General features: G+C 44.6%; 1 protein-coding gene across 1 annotated transcript in view; it reads left to right on the top strand.

Annotated features, from left to right (window-relative positions):
* The window catches only part of LOC112227219 (sodium/potassium-transporting ATPase subunit beta-3), a 61,384-nt gene extending 46,103 nt beyond the window's left edge, over positions 1–15,281 (top strand). Inside the window, exons 3-7 of the mRNA XM_024392097.2 lie at positions 247–345; positions 962–1,155; positions 9,033–9,083; positions 11,800–11,886; positions 12,711–15,281. Coding sequence (XP_024247865.1) covers positions 247–345; positions 962–1,155; positions 9,033–9,083; positions 11,800–11,886; positions 12,711–12,878 — 599 coding nt within the window. The 3' untranslated portion in view covers positions 12,879–15,281. The remainder of the gene's footprint in view (positions 1–246; positions 346–961; positions 1,156–9,032; positions 9,084–11,799; positions 11,887–12,710) is intronic.
* Positions 15,282–15,989: the final 708 nt, after the last annotated feature.

Genomic DNA, 15,989 nt, shown 5'->3' with positions numbered 1-15,989 from the left:
ATGTATGTTATGAATGTGGTATGTATGGGTTACAAATGTGTTATGTATGTTATGAATGTAGTATGTATGATGTGAATGTGTTATGAAGGCCTTATGAAGGTATATTTCAAAGGAAGTGTTAATGGGTTTACCACACAACATTGGTGACCCTGATTTCTGTTTTAGTGGATTTAACTATGTTTCACCATGTAGTTTTGATGACCCTGAAGGAAGTTGTGATCTCATACTGTACCCCCTGTCCCTTAGGGTTGGTCATCCGGCCAAAGCAATTGGACATGCTGTTTAACAGATCACAACCTCTCCAGTTCAGCACGTATGTCCAGACCTTAGAGTCTTACCTGCAACGTGAGTTTTAGTCTTTTATCTTGTCTCCTTGCAAAATCTGTGCCCCTTCTCTCTCTCTCTCTAACTCACCTTCATTCTCTCTCTCTCTCTCTCTCTCTCTCTCACACTTTTGTCGCTCTCTCGCTCTCTCGCTCTCTCTATAACTCACCTTCATTCTCTCTCTCTCTCTCTGCCTCTCTCTCTCTCTCTCTTTCTCTCGCTCTCTCTCACTCTTTCTCTCTCTCTCTCTCTCTCTCTTTCTCTTTCTCTTGCTTTCTCTCTCTTTCTCTCTTTCTCTCTCTCTCTCTTTCTCTCTTTTTCTCTCTCTGTCTCTCTCTCTCTCAATTGTAAATGTTCTTTTCAATAAGAGATACAGAGAAACAATGTCTCAAAGCATAGGAGGATGGTTAAAACTAGCATGAAATGATACGTTAACAATTACACGTACCAAATAGTTTCTCTTGTAGCCAATGTCTTATTCATCTCAACAACCTAGCAGCAGTCGAGGAACAAACATCAAAATGTTTGACTGTCAATCATCTGTGCATGAACAAACAAAATGTGTCAAATTAAGCACTTTGCTGTCTGGGTTGTCGAGAGAAATTAAAACAAATCTGTCGTTATTGTCTTTTCTCAGAGTACAATGACACGGAGCAGGAGAGGAATGAGGCGTGCACGGCAGGGGTCTACTTTGAGCAAGAGGGAGAGGTGGGCGAGCAGAGGAAGGCCTGTCAGTTCAAGAGGAGCTCTCTGAGCCGTTGCTCCGGCCTGTCCGACTCCACCTTCGGTTACGCTGAGGGGAGACCATGTGTCCTCCTCAAAATGAATAGGGTACCTCCTCCTTTTCCCTCTTGTCTATAAATACATGGTTGTGACCCTAAAATATCTTGCCATTCCAAAGTGTGTACTTACACACTGCCATGGATTAAAGCATTGGATTGGTGTAAGTATTGGCTGGATGGAGTTTCTACCATTGTTCAATCCATGATGGGGAGTGTGCAAGTGCACATTTTGGGAAAATGGTAGAGAATTGGGACAAAGCCAAGACTCTTTCCTTGGATGCATGTAATTGAAGTCAATACAGTTGGGTCCTAATGAGGTGCACATTGGATAAGTGCAGACCACAGGTTGGTGGCACCTTAACTGGGGAGGACGGGCTTGTGGTAATGGCTGGAGCGGAATCAGTGGAATGGTACCAAATACATCAAACACATGGTTTCCATGGTTTCCATGGGTTTGATGCCATTCCATTCATTCTGTTCCGGGCCATTATTATGGGCTGTCCTCCCCTCAGCAGTCTCCTCTGGTGCCGACCCAATTAACGGTTCTAACTTAGAATATGTGGACAACTACAAATACCTAGGTGTCTGGCTAGACTGTAAAGTCTCCTTCCAGACTCATATTAAACATCTCCAATCCAAAATTAAATCTAGAATTGGCTTCCTATTTCGCAACAAAGCCTCCTTCACTCACGCCGCCAAACATACCCTCGTAAAACTGACTATCCTACCGATCCTCGACTTCAGTGATGTCAAAATAGCCTCCAACACTCTACTCAGCAAACTGGTGCAGTCTATCACAGTGCCATCCGTTTTGTTACCAAAGCTCCTTATACCACCCACCACTGCGACCTGTATGCTCTAGTCGACTGGCCCTCGCTACATATTCATCGCCAGATTCACTGGCTCCAGGTCATCTGTAAATCGATGCTAGATTAAACTCTGCCTTATCTCAGCTCACTGGTCACGATAACAACACCCACCCGTAGAACGCGCTCCAGCAGGTATATCTCACTGGTCATCCCCAAAGCCAACACCTCCTTTGGTCGCCTTTCCTTCCAGTTCTCTCTCTGCTGCCAATGACTTGAACAAATTGCAAAAATCGCTGAAGCTGGAGACTTATATTTCCCTCTCTATTTTTAAACATCAGCTATCTGAGCAGCTAACCGATCGCTGCAGCTGTACATAGTCCATCTGTAAATAGCCCACCCAATCTGTAACAATACAGAGGCGGATGCAAGATGCAAGCAACGATGGTTTAATAAATACAGTTTACAGCAGCAACAGGACAGACAGACTGTACTCAGACGGAATCCGACCCAGGGACTAGGGCGCATCTTCCTAAGATAGCGTGCTGAGAAATCCAGGGGAGTGTGTCCGGATGGGTAGGAGGAAGCACAGCAGATAATCCACACAAGGGCGGTGAGAGATGAGCACAGACACACGACACAACCTCAGAGAAGTAACAACGATCTGACAACAAGAAACACTGGTTACAGAACATATACAGGGAAGATAAGTGATTCCAGCTGGCACAGACAATCAGGCCGAGATTGGGAACCACGCCCACACAAACACGGGAGAGAGAGAGAGAGAGAGAGAGAGAGAGAGAGAGAGAAAGAGAGAGAGAGAGAGAGAAAGAGAGAGGGAGGCAGTGGATTCATGAACCGTGACAATACCCCCCCCCCCTAGGAACGCCTCTTGGCGTTCCCAGGCGAATTTACCTGTCGATTGAAATCATCGATAAGGGAGTGATCCAGAATGTCCCTAGCAGGTACCCAACTTCTCTCCTCTGGGCCGTAACCCTCCCAGTCCACCAGGTACTGGAATCCGCGTCCCCTCCTTCTAGAGTCCAAAATACAATTGACAGAAAAGGTGGGTTCCCCATCAACAAGTCGTGGCGGCGGGGGAACCAGGACCGGCGGGTTAATACGTGCCTGAAACACAGGTTTTATTTTAGACACATGAAAGGTAGGATGAATTCTCCTATACGCCGGAGGAAGCTTGAGCCGGACCGCCACCGGACTAATGATCCTGGTGACTTTGAACGGGCCGATAAATTTGGGGGCAAGCTTGTTCGAAACGGATCGGAGTGGAATGTTCTTAGTAGAAAGCCACACTCTTTGGCCAACGACGTATACTGGAGGCTTCGACCGGTGGCGATCGGCCTTAGCCTTGGTGCACGCCCCACCCGGAGAAGAGTCTCACGGGCTCTGCTCCATGCGTGACGGCACCTCTGGATGAAAGCGTGAGCGGAGGGAACAGTGACCTCGGACTCCGTACTGGGAAAGATAGGTGGCTGGTAACCTAAACTACACTCAAACGGAGAGAGACCCGTGGCTGCCACTGGCAACGAATTGTGAGCGTACTCAACCATAGAGAGTTGTTGACTCCAGGAAGAGGGATTCTTAGAAACCAAACATCGCAACACTCTCTCCAAATCTTGGTTGGCCCTCTCCGTTTGACCGTTGCTCTGGGGATGAAACCCTGAAGACAGGCTGACACTCGCTCCCAGTAACCTACAAAACTGTTGCCAAAACTTGGACACAAATTGGGGCCCCCTGTCAGAAACTACGTCCATCGGCAGGCCATGTAAGCGAAAGACGTGATCCACGACAGTTACCGCTGTCTCCTTGGCAGATGGTAATTTAGGCAAGGGAATAAAATGAGCCGCCTTCGAGAACCGGTCCACCACGGTCAAAACAACCGTCTTGCCCTGGGAGGGCGGGAGGGCGGTAACAAAATCTAGCACGATGTGGGACCAGGGTCTCGAAGGGACCGACAGCGGTTGGAGTAACCCATCTGGGGGTCGATTAGAAGTCTTCCCAGTGGCACAAACCGAGCAAGCCAAGACAAAACTGTGAATGTCACGAGCCATCAGTGGCCACCAAAAGCGTTGCTTAACCAAAAGCTAGTGCGGCTGACTCCTGGATGACACGCTACGTTGGAGCAATGCCCCCACCGAATAACATCGGACCGACACCCCTCCGGCACAAACAACCGATTAGGCGGGCAACCGGGCGGAGGCGTTACCCCTTCTAAGGCCGTTTTGACCCTCGATTCAACCTCCCATGTGAGTGTGGAGACCACTAGGGTCCCGGGTAGGATGCACTCGGGAGTGGATGGGCGTTCGGAATGGTCAAAAATGCGAGAAAGAGAATCGGGTTTGACATTCTTGGAACCCGGGCGATACGAGAGAGAGAAGTCAAAACGTCCGAAAAGAGTGCCCACCGCGCCTGCCTGGAGTTGAGTCGCTTGGCGGTTCTGATATATTCTAAATTTTTGTGATCGGTCCAAACTATAAAAGGTACCCCGAACCCTCTAACCAATGGCGCCACTCCTCCAGTGCTAACTTCACTGCCAACAACTCTCTGTTGCCAATGTCGTAGTTGCGTTCCGCAGGTGATAACCGATGGGAAAGGAACGCGCAAGGGTGCATCTTGTCGTCAGAAGAGGAACGTTGGGAAAGTACCGCACCTACCCCCACCTCTGAAGCGTCCACCTCCACCACGAACTGACGTGAGGGATCGGGAGCTATGAGGATGGGAGCCGAAACAAAGCGGCTCTTGAGTTTGGCGAATGCAGCCTCGGCTGTATCGGACCACCTGAACGTCACTTTGGGGGAGGTTAAGGCAGTAAGAGGAGCGAGTATCTGGCTAAAGTTGCGAACGAAACGCCGGTAGAAATTGGCGAATCCCAGAAACCTCTGTAGGGCCTTACGGGAATCTGGGCTTGGCCAATCCACCACAGCCTTAACCTTGTCAGGATCCATGCGAATACCTTCAGTCGAGACGATGTAACCTAGGAATGGAACGGATTGTGCATGAAAAATGCATTTCTCCGCCTTGACAAAAAGTCCATTCTCCAACAACCTCTGAAGTACTCGTCTGACGTGCTGAACGTGTTCCTGGAGAGAAGAAGAAAAAATCAGTATGTCATCCAGGTAAACATATATGAACTGATCAATCATATCTCTCAGCACGTCATTGACGAGTGCCTGGAAAACCGCTGGGGAGTTGGATAGCCCAAAAGGCATGACCAAATATTCGAAGTGCCCTCTGGGGGTGTTATACGCGGTCTTCCATTCGCCCCCCTTATGCGAACCAAATGATATGCATTCCGTAAATCCAACTTAGTGAACACGGATGCTCCCTGTAACCTTTCAAAGGCTGAGGACATCAACGGTAAGGGATAGGTATTCTTCACTGTGATGTTATTCAACCCACGGTAATCAATGCAAGGACGCAGAGAACCGTCCTTCTTCCCCACAAAGAAGAACCCCGCCCCGCTGGAGAAGAGGAAGGACGAATGAATCCAGATGCCAGAGAACCGGAGATGTATCTCTCCATAGCCTCCCTCTCAGGAACAGAGAGTGAATATAACTTGCCTTTAGGCGGAGACTCACCTGGCAATAATTCTATTGCACAGTCATAGGGACGATGCGGAGGAAGAGAAGCAGCACGGGACTTACTGAACACCTCCTTCAGGTCGAGGTATTCAACGGGCACGTTAGACAACTCCACTGCCTCCTCTAGAAACACAGAATCAGACACAGACAAACAAGCAGACACCAAACAGGACTCAAGGCACTTGTTACTCCACATGGATATAGAGTTATGACCCCAGTCAACTCTGGGGTTGTGTTGGGTGAGCCAAGGGTGGCCGAGAACTAATGGTGCAAGGGGTGAGTCCATGAGTAGAAATGATAGTGTCTCAGTGTGATTGCCAGAAGTGATGAGTGTGATAGGTTCAGTGGTGTGAGAAATGTTGGGGAGTTCTTGACCATTGAGAGCGTTGACGGATATCTTGTGCGAGAGTGAGGTGATGGGAATCTGGAGTTTGTGAGCGAGCTTGAAGTCCATGAAATTACCCTCTGCTCCTGAGTCCAGTAAGGCTTGGGTGTCGTGTGTGTGGGTGGCCCATCTTAGTCTTACCGGGAGGAGAGTAGATGATGAGGTCTTCTCTGTGGTGACACCACCCGATAGTAGCCTCATGCTTACTACCTGGCCTGATCTTTTACCGGGCAGGAGTGGATAAAGTGGCCCGCTCTACCACAGTAGAGACAGAGTCCTTGGGATCTCCGCCTCTCCCTCTCTTCCCGGGAGAGCCGAGCTCTCCCCAGCTGCATGGGTTCGTGAGCGGATGCTGAACTGGCCGTGTTCCCGCCGCTGGCATGCCAGCCCTCCGTGTCGTTATACGGTCTGTTAGGGCATGCTCGGCGGCCAATAAGATTCAGACGAGCGTCGACCCTCAAGGCTAGTTCCACTAGTCCATTTAAATTCCTGGGAAGGTCCAGAACATAAATCTCCTTCTGGATCCGGTCCTTCAGCCCATGCAGGAACATGTCCCACTGCGCCTCCTCGTTCCACTGACACTCTGCGGCCAGAGTGCGGAATTGGATGGAGTATTCCGATACTGAACTGTCTCCTTGGCGAAGGTCAGCGAGTAGTCTGGCCGCCTCCCTACCCGCCACGGCCCGATCGAAGACCCTTCTCATCTCCTCGGAGAGTGTCTGGAAAGAGGTGCAGCATGGGTCCTGGTTCGCCCACACCGCCGTTCCCCAAAGAGCCGCTTTGCCTGATAGCAGTGTGAGTACGAAGGCTACCTTAGACTGTTCACGGTTGAAGGTCCGTGGCTGCAACGAGAATTGCATGGAACATCTCGTAAGAAAAGCTCTGCAATAGTCAGGATCACCTGAATAACCCTCTGGTGTCGGTAGCCGTGGCTCTAGCTGGGAATCCGGTTCTGGCGGGGCGGGTTGAACTGCCGGTGTAGGTGGCGCATCGAGACCCCTCAGATGTTGTAATTGTTGGGTCAGCTGGGATACCTGCGTCGCAAGGGCTTGTACTGCCCGACCTGTGCTGGAGATGTTCTCCTCTTGTTGATCCATTCTCGTGATACTGCGGGAAATGAATTCGGTCAGACTCGTTGAACTCGCTGCATCCATGGTCTGGTCAGATCGTTCTGTAACAATACAGAGGCGGATGCAAGATGCAAGCAACGATGGTTTAATAAATACAGTTTACAGCAGCAACAGGACAGACAGACTGTACTCAGACGGAATCCGACCCAGGGACTAGGGCGCATCTTCCTAAGATAGCGTGCTGAGAAATCCAGGGAGTGTGTCCGGATGGGTAGGAGGAAGCACAGCAGATAATCCACACAAGGGCGGTGAGAGATGAGCACAGACACACGACACAACCTCAGAGAAGTAACAACGATCTGACAACAAGAAACACTGGTTACAGAACATATAAAGGGAAGATAAGTGATTCCAGCTGGCACAGACAATCAGGCCGAGATTGGAAACCACGCCCACACAAACACGAGAGAGAGAGAGAGAGAGAGAGAGAGAGAGAGAGAGAAAGAGAAAGAGAGAGAGAGAGAGAGAGAAAGAGAAAGAGAGAGAGAGAGGGAGGCAGTGGATTCATGAACCGTGACAAATCTACCTGCCTCATCCCCATATTGTTTTTATTTATTTTTCTGCTCTTTTGCACACCAGTATCATTACTTGCAAATCATCATCTGCTCATCTATCACTCCAGTGTTAATTTGCTAAATTGCAATTACTTTGCTATTATGGCCTATTTATTGCCCTACCTCCTCACGCCATTTGCACACACTGTATATATACTTTCTTTTTTTCTATTGTGTTATTGATTGTACGCTTCTTTATTCCATGTGTAACTGTTGTTTGTGTCGCACTGCTATGCTTTATATTGGCCAAGTCGCAGTTGTAAATGAGAACTTGTTCTCAACTAGCCTACCTGGTTAAATAAAGGTTGAATAAAAATAATAATAATAAAACAATTCAAGGCAGTGCTGTGTAGTTCACCAGTCCCAATTCAAATACATTTTTCAGTGGACACATTCACAAGAGCCTCGAGCTATTGTACATATCAGTAGGTGACATGAATCTGTAGGTGACATGAATCAATAGGTGACATGTATCAGTAGGTGACATGAATCAGTAGGTGATATGAATCAGTAGGTGACATGAATCAGTAGGTGACATGAATCAGTAGGTGACATAAATCAGTAGGTGACATGAATCAGTAGGTGACATGTATCAGTAGGTGACATGAATCAGTAGGTGACATGTATCAGTAGGTGACATGAATCAGTAGGTGACATGAATCAGAACATCAGTAGGTGACATGAATCAGTAGGTGACATGAATCAGTAGGTGACATGAATCAGTAGGTGACATGAATCAGATGACATGAATCAGTGGTGACATGAATCAGTAGGTGACATGTATCAGTAGGTGACATGAATCAGTAGGTGACATGATCAGTAGGGGACATGAATCAGTAGGTGACATGAATCAGTAGGTGACATGAATCAGTGACATGAATCAGTGACATGAATCAGTAGGTGACATGAATCAGTAGGTGACATGAATCAGTAGGTGACATGAATCAGTAGGTGACATGAATCAGTAGGTGACATGAATCAGTAGGTGACATGAATCAATAGGTGACATGAATCAGTGAGGTGACATGAATCAGTAGGTGACATGAATCAGTAGGTGACATGAATCAGTAGGTGACATGAATCAGTAGGTGACATGAATCAGTAGGTGACGTGAATCAGTAGGTGACGTGAATCAGTAGGTGACATGAATCAGTAGGTGACGTGAATCAGTAGGTGACGTGAATCAGTAGGTGACATGAATCAGTAGGTGACATGAATCAGTAGGTGACATTAGCCCATAGTGGATTTCTTTCCTTCTCCTCAATCTAGTTATTTTTATTTGCTTCTCTTTGTTGTCATTCTCTATTAGTGTGTTTTACAGTCTTATCCTTGTCTGTGTTTCTATATCATTGGAATACTCAGAGTAGACCACATAATAATGGTTTTAATGTGCCTATTGTCTTATTTCGACTCTCTGATTGGTTGATTGGTTAATTAGTTTTCCATTCACAGATCATTGGGCTGAAGCCGCGTGGAGATCCCTATGTCAACTGCACGGCAAAGGTAAATGTCATCAGGATTTCAGTATGTGTGTTTTTGAAGAACAATCTGGTTACATTTATAGTATTTTATGTTATTTATGGTTTATGTTGATATTTGTGTGTGCATTTTTCCTGATTTGGTTGGATGTTTGTTTTTCTGCTTTCAGTCGAAGCTTTAGGGTAAGCTTAGCGATGTGTAAATGTCTCATTTTATTTTCCAAGCTATTACAACGTGGAAAGGATTTACAGGGTTGTTTTGTAATCCCAGTCTCTTTTCCATATTGTGGTCCTGTATGACGCAGTATTCTGGTGTTATAATAGGAACCTTATAGAAGGTATAATATAATAGGAACCTTATAGAACCTTTCAGCGGCTACACTGATTATTTGCATTGTGCCCCCCCCCAACCCCTCTTTTACGCTGCTGCTACTCTCTGTTTAGCATATAAGCATAGTCACTAGAACTATACATTCATGTACATACTACCTCAATTGGCCCGACCAACCAGTGCCTCCGCACATTGGCTAACCGGGCAATCTGCATTGTGTCCCACCACCCACCAACCCCTCTTTTACGCTACTGCTACTCTCTGTTCATCATATATGCATAGTCACTTTAACCATATGTACATACTACCTCAATTAGCATGACTAACCGGTATCTGTATATAGCCTCACTACTGTTATAACCTCACTACTGTATATAGCCTCACTACTGTTATAACCTCACTACTGTTATAACCTCACTACTGTATATAGCCTCTCTACTGTATATAGCCTCTCTACTGTATATAGCCTCACTACTGTATATAGCCTCTCTACTGTATATAGCCTCTCTACTGTATATAGCCTCTCTACTGTATATAGCCTCACTACTGTATATAGCCTCTCTACTGTATATAGCCTCACTACTGTATATAGCCTCTCTACTGTATATAACCTCTCTACTGTATATAGCCTCTCTACTGTATATAGCCTCTCTACTGTATATAGCCTCACTACTGTTATAACCTCACTACTGTTATAACCTCACTACTGTATATAGCCTCTCTACTGTATATAGCCTCTCTACTGTATATAGCCTCACTACTGTATATAGCCTCTCTACTGTATATAGCCTCTCTACTGTATATAGCCTCTCTACTGTATATAGTCTCGCTACTGTATATAGCCTCTCTACTGTATATAGCCTCTCTACTGTATATAGCCTCTCTACTGTATATAGCCTCTCTACTGTATATAGCCTCTCTACTGTATATAGCCTCTCTACTGTATATAACCTCTCTACTGTATGTAGCCTCACTACTGTATATAGCCTCTCTACTGTATATAGCCTCACTACTGTATATAGCCTCTCTACTGTATATAACCTCTCTACTGTATATAGCCTCTCTACTGTATATAGTCTCGCTACTGTATATAGCCTCACTACTGTATATAGCCTCTCTACTGTATATAGTCTCGCTACTGTATATAGCCTCTCTACTGTATAAAGCCTCTCTACTGTATATAGCCTCTCTCCTGTATATAGCCTCTCTACTGTATATAGTCTCGCTACTGTATATAGCCTCACTACTGTATATAGCCTCACTACTGTATATAGCCTCTCTACTGTATATAGCCTCACTACTGTATATAGCCTCTCTACTGTATATAGCCTCACTACTGTATATAGCCTCTCTACTGTATATAGCCTCACTACTGTTATTTTTCACTGCCTTTTTACTGTTGCTTTTATTTCTTTACTTACCTATTGTTCACCTAATACTTTTTTTGCACTGTTGGTTAGAGCCTGTAAGTAAGCATTTCACTGTACAACACCTGTTGTATTCGGTGCACGTGACAAATTAACTTTGATATGATTTGTTATAATCAAACTGTATAGAACGTTCCAGTGTTATAATCAAACCTTTTAGAATGTTCCAGTGTTATAATCAAACCTTTTAGAATGTTCCAGTGTTATAATCAAACCTTTTAGAATGTTCCAGTTTTATAATCAAACCTTTTAGAACGTTCCAGTGTTATAATCAAACCTTTTAGAATGTTCCAGTGTTATAATCAAACCTTTTAGAATGTTCCAGTGTTATAATCAAACCTTTTAGAATGTTCCAGTGTTATAATCAAACCTTTTAGAATGTTCCAGTGTTATAATCAAACCTTTTAGAATGTTCCAGTGTTATAATCAAACCTTTTAGAATGTTCCAGTGTTATAATCAAACCTTTTAGAATGTTCCAGTGTTAATATTATAAGACCTGGCCATTGAGTGTGATCTCTCACAGACCCCAGAAAGAGAAGCTGTTGCTTAATGTAACAGCTAATGGCGTTACAGTACAGCATATGCAGCACAAGGAATATTTCCAATTCTTAAATAATGTATTATTCTTACATACTCATATGGACTTGTGAAGATCTGAAAAGATTGGATAGGTGTGAGCAATATGGCAAAATTTGCCACATAGTAGAGGGCAAAGTGTAGCTTGTAGCTACTACCATAATACCTACTATGTATACCTATCAGAGGAGGCCATCTTCCTAAAGCTCCTCCCACCAGTGGAGCTATTACCATAATACCTACTATGTAAGAGGAGGCCGTCTTCCTAAAGCTCCTCCCACCAGCCTCCTCTGATAGCTATCCAACCCTTTCAGATGAAGTCCTTAGCCTAACGGTCTGTTTGGATAGGATAGACATATTCTTGCTTTTGACCATTATACTTCCTCTTCCTCCTTTTCCCCTTCAGAGGGACAACCCCATACAGATGCAGTACTTCCCAAGTGAGGGACACTTCGATAAAATGTATTTCCCTTACTACGGCAACAAACTTCATGTAAGTTTGGGTCAAAGGTCAATATTTGTCCATTTCTGATGTCTTGTCATGCTGGTTTCTTGGTGCTTGATGGGAAAGCATTATTGTACAATGATGCAAGAATTTGGAATACTGTTGGATGGACGTGTGAGATATTCAACAGTCCATGTTGGTGAGATATTCAACAGTCCATGTTGGTGAGATATTCAACAGTCCATGTTGATGAGATATTCAACAGTCCATGTTGATGAGATATTCAACCGTCCATGTTGGTGAGATATTCAACCGTCCATGTTGGTGAGATATTCAACAGTCCATGTTGGTGAGATATTCAACAGTCCATGTTGATGAGATATTCAACAGTCCATGTTGGTGAGATATTCAACCGTCCATGTTGGTGAGATATTCAACCGTCCATGTTGGTGAGATATTCAACAGTCCATGTTGATGAGATATTCAACAGTCCATGTTGGTGAGATATTCAACAGTCCATGTTGGTGAGATATTCAACCGTCCATGTTGGTGAGATATTCAACCGTCCATGTTGGTGAGATATTCAACAGTCCATGTTGATGAGATATTCAACCGTCCATGTTGGTGAGATATTCAACAGTCCATGTTGGTGAGATATTCAACCGTCCATGTTGGTGAGATATTCAACCGTCCATGTTGGTGAGATATTCAACCGTCCATGTTGCATGTCTTTTTTTGCTTCCACTCCTTTGTACTTCTTTTCTTTCCTACCCTTATTCCACTCTGTATTTTTCTCTCTCTCCCTTCTCCTTTCTCTCTCTTTCTACTCCCTCCCACCTCTCTTCTTCTCACCCTTTACTCTCTGTCTACAGGAGAGGTATGTGCAGCCGGTGGTTGCTGTTAAGCTGTTGCTGAACAAGGAGGACTACAACACGGAGCTGACCATTGAATGCCGGATTGAGGGATCCGACCTGCGCAACAACGACGACCGAGACAAGTTCCTGGGCCGTGTCACCTTCCGAATCACAGTCAAAGAGTAGTAGGGAGTAGTGAGGAGGAGGCTAGTGTGGAGAAATGTGGTTCTTACTCCTCCCGGAAGATTCCTGGTAGATTAAGATGGGCCTAATTCCAAACCAATCCCTCCACCCTCACTCCAGATACTAGGCGAGGGACATTCAAATCTGGTCTTTTTCACATCACCTTGGTAGTTCATTGATTGGCCAGATAATCTACTCACCTGTTGTTACAGGTCAGTCTCTAGCTAGGCAGGACGGGGAAGGATTAAAACCAGCAGTTCTGTGAACCCTGAATCCCAGATTTGAATACCCTTCTCTTGGGCTCTTGTTGACTTCATCTTGTATTTCTGATAGGGTTGGATATGTGTAAGCATAGCAAGAGTGCTAGATGAAGCAATTATCATATCATAGCTGATGCCAATCCATTCCTTTCAGATCTACAGTGCATCACACCCAAAAAGGGCCTAGACTAGTGCCTACAAATGTAGGATCTTAATTTGATCAGTCTTTCGTTGCTGAGAATTTAGCAGGAAATATTAACAAAGGTTTCTAAAGTTAGTCATTTCCACTTTGAAATTTCTGATTTGATTTGCCATAACGAAAACGTATCCAGCCATACAAAAATTCCATTCATTATAATCCACATAATAAGTCACATTTCCTGTTGCTGCAGGATTATCTCCCTGCTATAGCAAACTGGCTCAAATTAAGATCCTACATCTGTGATGGTAGGGGGTGAGAGATCGGTGTGCGATTGGATCAAAAGGATAGGGTAGTGATGTGATCAATTTTCAACTTATCTCCTGGAAAAAGCGTTAATCGTGCCAAATTTAATGGAACATCTAGTTCCCTTGTTTACTTCTATGTTTACTCTAGTACAGGCCTGGGCAACTCCAATCCTCGGGGGCCTGATTGGTGGTCACACTTTTGCCCCTAGACCCAACTAACACCTCTGACTCCAATAATCAACTAATCATGATCTTCAGTTAAAAAAGAAATTAGTTTAAATCAGCGGTGTTTTCTAGGGATTGGGGGAAAAGTGTAACACCTATCAGGCCCCCGAGGACTGGAGTAGTCCACCCCTGTTTAGGATGGCGCATATCTTTGTCTTCTCTTTCATTATGTCATTCTAGCAAGAGTCTTTTCATGACTCACCAACCTAACGGCCATCAGACCCTTCTATTAGTCGGCTTTTGTTCTCTGACCCTGTGCTCTAGTGTTGATCTGGGCTCAGATCTTATTTTCTATTCAGATGGTCTAGATTGAACCGAACCTAGATCAGGGCTTAGTGCCAAGGGTTGGATCAACTGTCAGGAGTATGTAACCATCAGTCATCCACTGTCAATACAACCATGTTTTAAGTTGACCCTCTCATCTGAAAACAGAACAAATCATTATTCCTCAACATCACATCACATAGATAGAGTCAACCCCAGTGAAACACTGTCGAACCCAGATGCCCTCTACAATTACATGTAATTTAGAATCTTGTTCGTCTTGGGACCACAATTTGATATTATAATATTATAATAGGGAACGGTAGATAGGTGTGTGTGTGTGTGGTGTGGTCTGACCACAACCCAGTGGTGTGCCGTCTGTCTGTCCGGCTGCATGTCTGTGTGTCTGTTTACTCTACCCCTGACCTCACCACTGTAACAGCCAATGTGGATGAGGTGAGTTATCCTCCCTCCCTTGCGAGCATACACACACACACACACACACACACACACACACACACACACACACACACACACACACACACACACACACACACACACACACACACACACACACACACACACACACACACACACACACACACACACACACACATACACACACATACATACACACACACACACACACACACACACACACACACACACACACACACACACACACATACACACACACACACACACACACACACACACACACACACACACACACACACACACACACACACACACACACACACACACACACACACACACACACACACATACACACACACATACATACACACACACACACACACACACATACATACACACACACACACACACAAAAGCGATTGGAGACCTGCGAGGAAGCGCTGTGTAAATGCAATTCATTGTATCTATGTACTGTATATGCCTATCTTTGGGTGGAAAGCGTGTCTGTTTGTCTCTTTCTCTCAGTCTACCCCTCCCTCTGTCTTTCTCAATGTATATATTTAATGGATTCACACAGTATTTTTTTCTGTCACAGAACACAATGTCTGAGCACTGTAAAGAAGAAACTATATAAACAAAGATTTACAGGACATGATCATATTCAAAGCTATGTTACGGTCTAAAATGGAATCCTGAAGGAACAACTTGTTATCATCTGCATGATGCCGCAACAATTGTGGATTAAAAGGTGATTTTGGAGAAGAAGAAAACATTTTATGTCTTGTGTCTTATCTCTTATGTGTCGTTATGTAATGATTGTCAAGGTTACACAGAACCCAAACCGGCTGCAAGCGCAGCCTATTTGGCATAATGAGCACAAGTAGCTTGTGGTATTCTACATTTGCCACAAGAGGGCAGCAGCATTAAGGCAGAGAGATCCGTTGATTGAAGGGTCATTCCGGGCTTGCTTTAAAGATGTCTTCCAGCAATTCATTCACTTTTCCTGTTGAAAAGCGATATCCCAAGTAACAATACGGTAAAGTACATACGCACACTGAAAGGCAGCAGCTAATGGGGATCCGTAATAAACACAAATACAAAAGGGTAAAAAAAACGATACATTTTTAGCAAAAATGTTGTTTTTCAGAAACAACTGCAAACTTCAAGGAGTTGTCAGATGTGATGTCATCAGCCTCCTCATTGCTTGAGGAACAATAGAGAACAAAAGAGGAGGATACCTGGGATACCTATTGAGATGTGCCTTTTGTTAATAAGTACATCTGGTGTTCAATGAGGTGAAAAGGAGACTGGAGTATTTTATTATAATTTTTTTTTTTTTACCTTTATTCATCTATTTTATCAGTTAAGAACACATTTTTATTTGCAATGATGGCCTACCTTTGGGATGGTGCTATCCAGTAGTGATATTTATCATAGAGGTAACCTAATGGTTTGCACTCAAGCAATAATTGTGTTTAAG

Source organism: Oncorhynchus tshawytscha, linkage group LG28, assembly GCF_018296145.1.
Source record: "Oncorhynchus tshawytscha isolate Ot180627B linkage group LG28, Otsh_v2.0, whole genome shotgun sequence".
NCBI classification, from domain to species: domain Eukaryota; kingdom Metazoa; phylum Chordata; class Actinopteri; order Salmoniformes; family Salmonidae; genus Oncorhynchus; species Oncorhynchus tshawytscha.
This window is presented reverse-complemented; position numbering and strand designations above follow the sequence as displayed.